The 11488-nt window shown below is 36.0% G+C and overlaps 1 protein-coding gene across 1 annotated transcript in view; it reads left to right on the plus strand.

Moving 5' to 3' along the window:
• LOC134851166 (uncharacterized) overlaps positions 1–11088 on the plus strand; it is a 79035-nt gene extending 67947 nt beyond the window's left edge. Inside the window, exons 3-4 of the mRNA XM_063867132.1 lie at positions 8812–9341; positions 9860–11088. Of these exons, the coding sequence (XP_063723202.1) occupies positions 8812–9341; positions 9860–11035 (1706 nt within the window). The 3' untranslated portion in view covers positions 11036–11088. The remainder of the gene's footprint in view (positions 1–8811; positions 9342–9859) is intronic.
• Positions 11089–11488: the final 400 nt, after the last annotated feature.

Raw genomic sequence — 11488 nt, forward strand, 5'->3', positions numbered from 1 at the left:
GCCTCGTAATGGCAGTCGGAACATACAGGGCCTCGCCCTTATACGAGCAGCTCTGTTTACGTTTTCAGTCTGAAACACAGAAAATGTTCCACCTGTTTTGAAATGAAATGTAATTCAAAATGTCAAATGTCTCATGTTTCTTGCCTCGGATCATGTTTCTCTATAAGTATTTGCTCGCTATATTACCTTGTAGGGAATCTCCCCCCCCCCGCTATGAAAAAACAATAGAACAGTTAAGCATATACTAATTTTGTGCCTGGTTAACTATACCACCACCCATATTGCAATAGGGGGGTAGTTACCAAGATCCCCTGCCTGTTTCGTACCTGATTCCAGATTTATTTGATCGTGATCTGGAACTAAAAGATAAGTGACACCACAGAAGGGGTCAGTAGAATATACTGCTGCGTTATTTATACGCAGCATTTATAATAACAAACCGACATGTAGCCCGTTCTTTGCAAGAGTAGCCGGTTCTAAGTTGTCTATACTGGAGAGACAGTTTCGATACAACAACCATCTTTCTTTACAAAATTATAAAGGACATCAAAACTATTATACCAATTTTTTTTCTAACTCTAGCCTTTTCTAGATTTTAAGATTTTGGCATGAAGATTTTTACTTCGCAAGACTACTAATTTGAGGTTTCGCGATCGTCTAAATTTTGCATTGTTAAGATGTTGGCTTCAGGGTTGGGGGAGGTTATTAGGTTTATGACAAGTATGCAATTTTAGGTGAATTGTGTTTAAGAAACCAATATTTTAGCAGTAGCTTCCTCAAATAAGTTTGAAAATTAGTTTGCGCTGCAAAAGTCCCTGCTAACGCGTTGCTTGTTCATTAAAAACAACTTTTTGTTACTGTAAATTGTTAAGTTCATTTTTGAAATTTCCGTGCGTCCAGTTTCAGGCGTCGATATTTGGCTATTTTTTAATTTTAGTGACAGTTTTTGAAATTTGAGAAAAAATACATTTTAACCAAGTTAAAATCATATAAAAATCTCTTTTTCTTAACAAAAAATCGTCAAGTAAACCAAGACTATTCGTAATTCAAGGCAAAATACTGAACGTTCCGACTGCCTTAGAACCGGTCTCGGATAATTTTTAGCCAATGAATTTTTGACAAACTATAAATTTGGGCTGTTAAAATCGAACATTAAGTTTAAAAAAGTCTGAGGAATATATGGCACTCAGACGAGCAATAAACGTGTGTCAATAAAATTTTGTCGAGCGGAAAAATCCGCCATACATCAAAACCTAGCCTTACACAATCAGCATCGAAAATAAAATCCTTTTATATTCCCATCAATTATGGATTCTCGGTGCTCAAAGATTGATTTCAACAACTCCACCTCAGTTAAGTTTATCTTTTTTGCCTTCAATGAATCCATAATTGATGGGAATATAAAAGCATTTTTTTTTTCAATGCTGATTGTGTAATGCGAGCTTTTGATGTATGGCGGATTTTTCCCTTCGACAAAGTTTTATTGACACACGTTTATTGTTCGTCTGAGTGCCATATATTCCTCAGACTTTTTAAAACTTAATATTCGATTTTAACAGCCCAAAGTTATAGTTTGTCAATAATTCATTGACTAAAAATTATCCGAGACCGGTTCTAAGGCAGTCGGAACGTTCAGTATTTTGCCTTGACTTACGAAAAGTCTTGGTATAATTGACGATCTTTTGTTAAGAAAAAGACATTTTTATATGATTCTAACTTGGTTAAAATGTATTTTTTCTCAAATTTCAAAAACTGTCACTAAAATTAAAAAATAGTCAATTATCGACGACTGAAACTGGACGCACGGAAATTTCAAAAATGAACTTGACAATTTAGAGTAACAAAAAGTTGTTTTTAATGAACAAGCAACGCGTTAGCAGGGACTTTTGCAGCGCAATTTTATTTTGAAACTTATTTGAGGAAGCTACTGCTAAAAAAATGGTTTCTTAGACACAATTCGCCTAAAATTGCATCCTTGTCATAAACCTAATAACCTCCCCCAACCCTGAAGCCAACATCTTATTAATACAAAATTTAGACGATCGCGAAATCTCAAATTAGTAGTCTTGCGGAGTAAAAATCTTCATGCCAAAATCTTAAAATCTAGAAACGGCTAGAGTTAGAAAAAAAATTGGTATAATAGTTTTGATTTCCTTTAAAAATTTGTGAATAAAGATGTTTGTTGTATCGAAACTGTTTCTCCAGTATAGACAACATAGAACCGGCTACTCTTGCAAAGAACGGGCTACATGTCGGTTTGTTATTATAAATGCTGCGTATAAATAACGCAGCAGTATATTCTACTGACCCCTTCTGTGGTGTCACTTATCTTTAAGTTCCAGATCACGATCAAATAAATCTGGAATCAGGTACGAAACAGGCAGGGGATCTTGGTAACTACCCCCCTATTGCAATATGGGGGGGTGGTATAGTTAACCAGGCACAAAATTAGTATATGCTTAACTGTTCTATTCTTTTTTCATAGGGGGGGGGGAGATTCCCTACAAGGTAATATAGCGAGCAAATACTTATAGAGAAACATGATCCGAGGCAAGAAACATGAGACATTTGACATTTTGAATTACATTTCATTTCAAAACAGGTGGAACATTTTCTGTGTTTCAGACTGAAAACGTAAACAGGACTGCTCGTATCAGGGCGAGGCCCTGAATGTTCCGACTGCCATAACGAGGCCAAATTGTGCATTTTGTGAATTGTAAGCGAATTCAGCAACTGGCAAAAATCAGATTTGTCCCGGAATCCGCGAAATTGCTATTTTTCTTTCATTTTCTCTGCTTTTTTGGTTTCCACGGACAAATAGCTAAAACACTGTATTGCTCGAATTGCTCCAAAAATAGACAACTTTGCGAAATCCGCAACAAAAAGTAAGCGGAAGCCGCAAAATGTAAGCGGAATCCGCATACGTTCGCGGAATCTGCTTACAATTGCGGACTCAACCGGAACAGCTACCTATACTTGCTCGTTGCGGATTCCGGAATAAAATCAAAGTGCCGACAAAATTTACGTTACAGGAATTTGTACGCAGAATCCACTGAAATTTCGTAAGTGGAAACTACTAAAATCGACTATTATTGTCATCACTGTTGTAAAACCGTATTCGAGCCAATGGGATGCTACTACCAATTTTTTCCTCTCAAGATTTTTGAAAGTCTGTGTTTGATCAGGATTTTGAGCGAGCACATAAAGTGACGGAGATGGATGACATGAGACGGGAGTACATTGAAGAGAAAGGATACAAAATTGAAAAAATTTGGGAGCGTGAGTGGTGGAAAAATTTCAAAACGAAAGAAATGATCAAAAGTTATATCAATATCTATTTTCCTTACAAAAGGCTATTTAATACAGACTCTTTTCTCAAAAAAATATAAAATGAATCTCTTTTTGCTGACGTTCAGTGCAATTTAGTTGTTCCAGAAGAACTGAAAAAAAACTTGCCAATTTCCCCTCAATTTTCAAAAACATCGAAGTTGGAAGAAATGATAACGGAGACTATATTAAAAATTATTTATTCAATTCAGAAAAATGTTAAATATTCTCAGAGAATGCTGATATCTAGCTTCAAGTTAGAAAATGTAACTGTTATAAATCCGCTCTTCAATTTTTATGTAGAGATTGGAATGCATTGCACTAAAATTTACCGTTTTGTTCAGTTTTCTCCTTTAAAATGTTTCACTAATTTTGTTCAATCATGAGCTGATGCTACTAGAGAAGGAGTTGAAAAACCTGTGTCGGGAGATGTAGCGGAAACTATGGAGTTTTTGGGCAATTCTTCCTAAGGATGTCAGACGTTGATAGATCCATGCATACAATCACCAAATATCTGAATGACGAAAAATTCAAAAAGCAATTAATGGGACCTTGCTTAGAACATTGAAGGCAAAAAAGATAAAGTTAACTGAGGTGGAGTTGTTGAAATCAATCTTTGAGCACCGAGAATCCATAATTGATGGGAATATAAAAGGATTTTGTTTTCGATGCTGATTGTGTAAGGCGAGGTTTTGATGTATGGCGGATTTTTCCGCTCGACAAAGTTTTATTGACACACGTTTATTGTTCGTCTGAGTGCCATATATTCCTCAGACTTTTTTTAACTTAATGTTCAATTTTAACAGCCCAAAGTTATAGTTTGTCAATAATTCATTGACTAAAAATTATCCGATACCGGTTCTAAGGCAGTCGGAACGTTCAGTGTTTTGCCTTGACTTACGATATGTCTTGGTTTAATTGACGATCTTTTGTTAAGAAAAAGAGATTTTTATATGATTCTAACTTGGTTAAAATGTATTTTTTCTCAAATTTCAAAAACTGTCACTAAAATTAAAAAATATTCAATTATCGACGCCTGAAACTGGACGCACGAAGATTTCAAAAATCAACTTGGCAATTTAGAGTAACAAAAAGTTGTTTTTAATGAACAAGCAACGCGTTAGCAGAGACTTTTGCAGCGCAAACTTATTTTCAAACTTATTTGAGGAAGCTACTGCTAAAATAATGGTTTCTTAGACACAATTCACCTAAAATTGCATACTTGTCATAAACCTAATAACCTCCCCCAACCCTGAAGCCAACATCATAACAATACAAAATTTAGACGATCGCGAAACCTCAAATTAGTAGTCTTGCGGAGTAAAAATCTTCATGCCAAAATCTTAAAATCTAGAAACGGCTAGAGTTAGAAAAAAATTGGTATAATAGTTTTGATAGTTTGGTATAAAAATTTGTGAATAAAGATGGTTGTTGTATCGAAACTGTTTCTCCAGTATAGACAACATAGAACCGGCTACGCTAGCATAGAACGGGCTACATGTCGGTTTATTATTATAAATGCTGCGTATAAATAACGCAGCAGTATAATCTACTGACCCCTTCTGTGGAGTCACTTATCTTTCAGATCCAGATCACGATCAAATAAATCTGGAATCAGGTAAGAAACAGGCAGGGGATCTTGGTAACTATCCCCCCTATTGCAATATGGGGGGTGGTATAGTTAACCAGGCACAAAATTAGTATATGCTTAACTGTTCTATTTTTTTTTCATAGGGGGGGGGGGAGATTCCCTACAAGGTAATATAGGGAGAAATACTTATAGAGAAACATGATCCGAGGCAAGAAACATGAGACATTTGACATTTTGAATTACATTTCATTTCAAAACAGGTGGAACATTTTCTGTGTTTCAGACTGAAAACGTAAACAGGACTGCTCGTATCAGGGCGAGGCCCTGAAAGTTCCGACTGCCATTACGAGGCCAAATTGTGCATATTGTGAATTGTAAGCGAATTCAGCAACTGGCAAAAATCAGATTTGTCCCGGAATCCGCGAAATTGCTATTTTTCTTTGATTTTCTCTGCGTTTTTGGTTTCCACGGACAAATAGCTAAAACACTGTATTGCTCGAATTGCTCCAAAAATAGACAACTTTGCGATATCCGCAACAAAAAGTAAGCGGAAGCCGCAAAATGTAAGCGGAATCCGCATACGTTTGCGGAATCCGCTTACAATTGCGGACTCATCCGGAACAGCTCCTATACTTGCTCGTTGCGGATTCCGGAATAAAATCAAAGTGCCGACAAAATTTGCGTTACAGGAACTTGTATGCGGAATCCACTGAAATTTTGTAAGTGGAAACTACTAACATTTTGGAACATGTTCTAAGACTTGTCTGTGGAAACCAGGAACATACAGGCACAAAATTGTGCGCCTATCCAGTGCACAGTTTGGCCTCGTAAAAGCCTCTTAAGGTCTATAGGGCAGTAATAACATGAAAAATTAAATTAAAAAAATAATAAAAATAATTTTTCAATTTGAGTTTTCTGAAAATATCTTTTCAAATTTAAACTTAGGACAACAATAATACCTTTTGAATGATATTTAAAAAAAATCCCTTTAAAATGGCTAGTTAAAAAGTCATGTTTGTCTAAAGAAAAAAAACAACCGAGCACAAATTTTCCGTTACTTTTGTTACGAAAGTCGGAACAATTAGCAGTCAAACTGCGATGTTTGACTAAAACAAGAATAGTTAATGTTTAATATCATCACAGTTTTAAGTGATGAATATTCACAGATTCTTCTGAATTACAAAAAAATTGAAAGAAATTCTTCTCAGCAATCTCGTTTGTCTTACAGCCCATAAATTTCCTGACAACAAAGAAATTGATTTTCGATTATCTGACTTTCCAGTATGAGACTTTAAAACAGAACTAAGAGACCTAAAACACCAGCCAAAAATGACAAGAAAAGAATGATGTTCATTTTTTTCAAAAAAAAAAAGAATTTTCTCTGAGAAAAAAAAATCCAAATTTATGAAGCAGAATCAGAAAAACAAAATATTATTGTTTACTGAATTCTAACTAGAAGACTAACTACCAGGAGGTAACTAATTTTATCGTCCTAGTCGGCAAACTTTTTGGTTGCAGTAGCTTGTCTTCGCAAAACAACTGCAAAATTAAATTTATCGATTTAAGTTACGATTCGATTAGTAAGTATGAAAGAATTTATTAGAAATTATATCTTTGTGTCGAGAATACTTACTTTAAATTTTGACGGCTACGAGTTTCGCAAAACAATTTGAATAAAAATGAAGTCATTTTGATTTTCTAGGCCATTTTTTTTACAAAAGAAAATTTTTTTGGAAGCTTGTTCTGGTTTCAGCATTTCAATTTAGACTTGTCAATTAAAAGTCAAACATTTCCAGAAATTTTTCCAGAACAATTCATTTTTGTTTTCAATTTTTTGTAAATAACTTTTTTTTTCAATTAAGTAATCAGCACATAAAGTCTACTGAAAAGCATATTTAATTAGTTATTTTCAAATTACTCAAGTTCGACTATTAGGATGACAATTTGCATCAAATCTGTATATGATGAATATCTATTTGTGTAAAATTGTATCTAACCTACGAAATCTTCATTAAATGTGAATTTGCCTCTAATTTGTAAATAATGTAAATCATATGAACACTAAAAAACAAAATTTTTTGATCTCTCGAATTGATTATTTCAAGTATAAAATGGGGGCAGTACAACAGTGCCGAATTACAACAGTGCTGGTAATCAAAACACTGTTCAACAGTGCCAAAAATGACCTTGAAACAACTGTTTTCAATCAACCCAAATCACTGACAAGTAAATTAATTAAATGGGACGAAGCTGGAAAAGTCAAAAATAGTCATTTTTAGGCCGCTTGTAAAACAAACAAAAACTACCCAGGCGCAGTTTTCAATTTCGGCTCTGTTGTATTTTGGCACTGTTGATTACCCCCATAAAATGCAATCGATAAGAGCCAGTCGATTTGATAAGTAATGAAACCAATTATTGGGTTTCTGAAAGCTTAATCTTTTGTAGCTGTATAATTTACATGCGATAATCGGTTGCATTTTTATTGTTGCTGGGTATTCCGAAATACTAAAACAAAAAATCAGTCCCATTTGTACCAAAATAAAAAATCAACCGCGTTAGTACCAAAAAAAACTGCATAAAGACTACCTAGCCGACTATTTTGAGCTCTTTGTTTAAGATTGCCTGTTGAACTTTTGTGTTAAGTCCTACCCTCTGTTGGTAATCTCACAAAATGCTGGCCGCGACAGGCGGTGGTCAGTATTTTGCTGTTTAGTGTTCTGCTGTTTGAACCGCAGAAAACTAATTTATTGATTCGTTCTATCACAGTTTGACCAATCAGAAATCGAGTTGAATAGTTTTGGTTCAGATGGGACCGACTTTTCATTTTGGTGCAAATGAACAAATGAACCTTGGTATAAATGGGACTTCACCTTGCTTTTGCCAGAGCGGGTAGCGCTGGCTAACATCAATTGGTCAATATTTATTTTTTTTTGGTCTAGATTTAATTGATTTCTCTGTGATGTTTTTGAGTTAGTTCTGACTTCGAAGTATCAAAATCTTGGGTCTCGAGGTGTTTGTCTCCAGATAATCAATCGGATGGAATTGTTTGTTCGTTCGATCTCAGAAAGAAGAATATTACTTGATTGTTTTTTCCCATACCCACCAAATTACATCAAACAAACGCCAAGTGACGTAAAAAAATATCAAATGTGAGCAGGGGCGGATCTAGGATTTTCTCGAGGGGGGGGGGGGCGGATTTTCAAAAAAATTTCCAAAATTTTGACGACCTTTTTTTTTAGGTCGACCAAATTGATTTTTTGAGCTCTCCCAAAGCACTGTTTTGCTCCTTTTTGGGGGTAAATTTTCTGCGCCGCAGGCAAATATTTGAAAAAACAGTCAAAAAAGCCGTTTTTTTTGGCGTGCGCTCCCCCTCAAAGTTAGTATATATTGGCGCCGAAGGCGCCTTCAGAAAAAATTTAGGGTCGGTCGGCCAAAAATGTATTTCTGAAAAAGTATCAAAGGGAGGACCCTTTGGATCGGCAGGGGGTCGAATCCCTGAATCCCCCCCTAAATCCGCCCCTGAATGTGAGCCATACCAGTTGTATTTTAAGACGCAAGAGAAGTTTTTGGAAAAAGATATGTTTTGAAAAAAAAACTGGTTTAAGATTTCACATTTTAAACTTATTATCAGCGATCACCAGGCGGCAGCGGTAGTAACCAATCAAATAAGTAAACATCAGCAAATGAATCGGTTTCTTTTTTTTCTGAAACATGATAACTTTGGTCTAAACTATCTGTGCAACTCGCACTGTAACCGGTTTGCCTTGCTTTGTATATCTGAAATTTGATACCGTAGACAAAGATTTTCAACGTTCAGTCATTCTTTTTGAAGTGAAAAAAAAAGTATCTGCACAAATTTTCAAATACAACCTAAACATATCTTTTTCTTGCAGGCAACAAATACTACCCAATTCTAACTGTAGACGAAGCTAGGCGCAGTTCAGCAACAGTATCTACTATAAAACATCTTCTTCTAAATTCGGATCTCAAACCGATTCCAGGAATGAATCGCGTTCTTGAGTCATCAGTCGACGAAGACGATGAGTCTGTTTCAACCAATCGGGAGCCACAAAAACCGTATGTCTCATCCAATCAGGAACGAGCTCACTCAATTGATGTGAATGGAAGTACTGTCTCGCAAAAACGAGGCGATATTATTCGGAAATCGGATAGTGCCGATAACAACATGAAGACATCAGAATCAAGCGAATCCTCGCTCGGATCTATTCAAACTGCACCCCCCGAACGAAGAATGTCGAATAAGAGCTTGAGAAGAATTAATCGGCTGGGTAAGTCGCCTAAAATTGACGGCGCAATTTGCGAAGACGGAGATGCTTCGAATGTTCCAACTGAAGATGATACAAACCACTCGGCTGATGTCGAGGACTCGGAAGATGAAAAAATGGAACGAAACTCGAGACCAGTTAGTGTTTAGTTATTTCTTTTGTTTTTTTTCTGATTTTCTTACAAGAAAAAAAAAGAATTCAAATCCCACATTTTTATTTTAAATTTTTCAAACTTAAAACAACTCTTAAATTGGATAGTTTCAGGGTTTTCAGATTACAAGAGAAAACTTTAGACAAGTCATTTGCTGAAAGTTTATTGAAGAGGTGGATCTCAATAGCAAATTTCCTGTCTACAAAACGTTGCAACGAAAAATCGCCTATTTATAGAACTAATGCAAAGGTTAACCATAATATACGAAAAGTGAACTTTTCAAATAATCATTTTTACAATTGAGAAGATCGGAGTGCTTACAAGATCCGTTAGTTCATTCTATAATTTATTCGTTTATGAATCGAGCACATATTACTGAGATAATTTTTTTTATGAGTGTACAATTTTGGTAGCGCCGATTCTTGAATAAATGATTAATTGTGGATTTTGACTTTCGTGATATGCTTAATTTTTCATGGCAGATATGTTTTTTCTTTGCTTCAGAAAATGACTGGCAAGCAAAAGATACCCACCATATCAACGACGTCTTCCTCGCCCTACTTACAAGTTCCGCAAACAGGGCCGCAATACCTCGATCATAAATTCACCCGAAATAAATCCAAGAGTCTCCGGGAGAATTCGGGACACAAGTCTCTCTCGTCACCGACATGCGACGAGTCGTCAACTCGGAAACGAATGAGTCTCGATCGCATTCTATCCAGCCAATGCCAGTACTGCATTGCTGAAATTATGACCTCAAACCCTGATTCAAATATCACTGAATCTGAAAAACTATTTACAAATACTGATGGAAAAGTGATTACAAACCCAGGAAAAGCGCTGACCGTTGATCTCAATTCAAATTCAGACACTTTTGATGTTCCGCGCGAGAAAACTTGCGGTGTTCCTCGCGGAAAAAGTTGTGGTGCTGCGCGCAGAAACTCAAAATCACCTCATTTTTCTCAATTTTGCACTGAAGGCGAAAATCTTTGCCAACTATGTGTTACAGAAAGTAGTCATAAATTCGTAAATAGAGAAACATCGGCAAGTTCAGGTTGCAGATCTAAGCCACTTTCGCCGAGCGATGGCAAACAAATATTCAAAAATACATTTTTCTACCAGGGAACTCCGGTTAATAAATATCACAGTAAAGATTTTACGAGTTTTAAATTCAATGCAAGCCAAAACTCTGGTAAAAATACTATGGAACGAAGCAACAGCACCAGATTATACGAATCGCGGAATAATCAAGTTAGTTATCAAGTTGCCGAAAAACGAAGATCAACTACCCATCTTCGGAACCCTAGAAAGTCGCCCTCGAATAGTTTACGTGACGAGCAGGTTCAAGAAGCAGAAGACTTTGCGAATAATCATCAATTGAAGCCGACAAGTAATGTTCGTCGCACAAGAAGCACACGAGAACGAAGACGTTCTCGTCATTTAACTCCGAGCGATGATCGTCAGGTCTCACCAGGATCACCGCGAGGAGGTAGTTTCCGAGAACGACGAACGAGTAGCAGTCGGAAGAAATTGAGTCCGAGACTGACTAGTTTCGAAGATTTCCAGAACTTTAGCTTGCTAATGGCCGGTCACAAAGTTGAAATTCCAGCTTGGAAAAAGCATGAAAAAACAATGCAAGCTTTTTACAGTAATAGTCACGATGCCGATATATCGTCGTAGCTCATAGATCTAGCGAGTTATTAGTGAAACCGGTCGTTTTAACTTCTTTTAAGTGCGCATTTTATTTTTTTACGCATTTTTAAGTTTTTCTTAAGAAAAGTTCATGCCTTTAAACTAATTAAAGCGCAATAAAATTGCGAACAAAATACCTAATTTAAAAAACTTTGTTTTAAGACTCACTTTGTTAAATGATGGTGATAACGCAAAGCATCATGTTTCCAGTTTTTCTTAAGAAAAATGACAATTGAAAGAGGTTAAAACGATACTGTAGTTGGTCTTGATATTAAAATCTGCCTAGTACAATATTATAAGGTTAGTTCTGAGCATAGTCCCATACACAAAGACATATAAATCCCTGAAAAAAAAAAGAATTTCAAGGAGGGGGTTATAGCCTGATCGGTACTAGGCCGGGGTACTATAATGAGAAGAGCCCGATTTTTAATGTTACTTCTA

The sequence above is a fragment of the Symsagittifera roscoffensis genome, chromosome 7 (genome assembly GCF_963678635.1).
Source record: "Symsagittifera roscoffensis chromosome 7, txSymRosc1.1, whole genome shotgun sequence".
Lineage (NCBI taxonomy): Eukaryota > Metazoa > Xenacoelomorpha > Acoela > Convolutidae > Symsagittifera > Symsagittifera roscoffensis.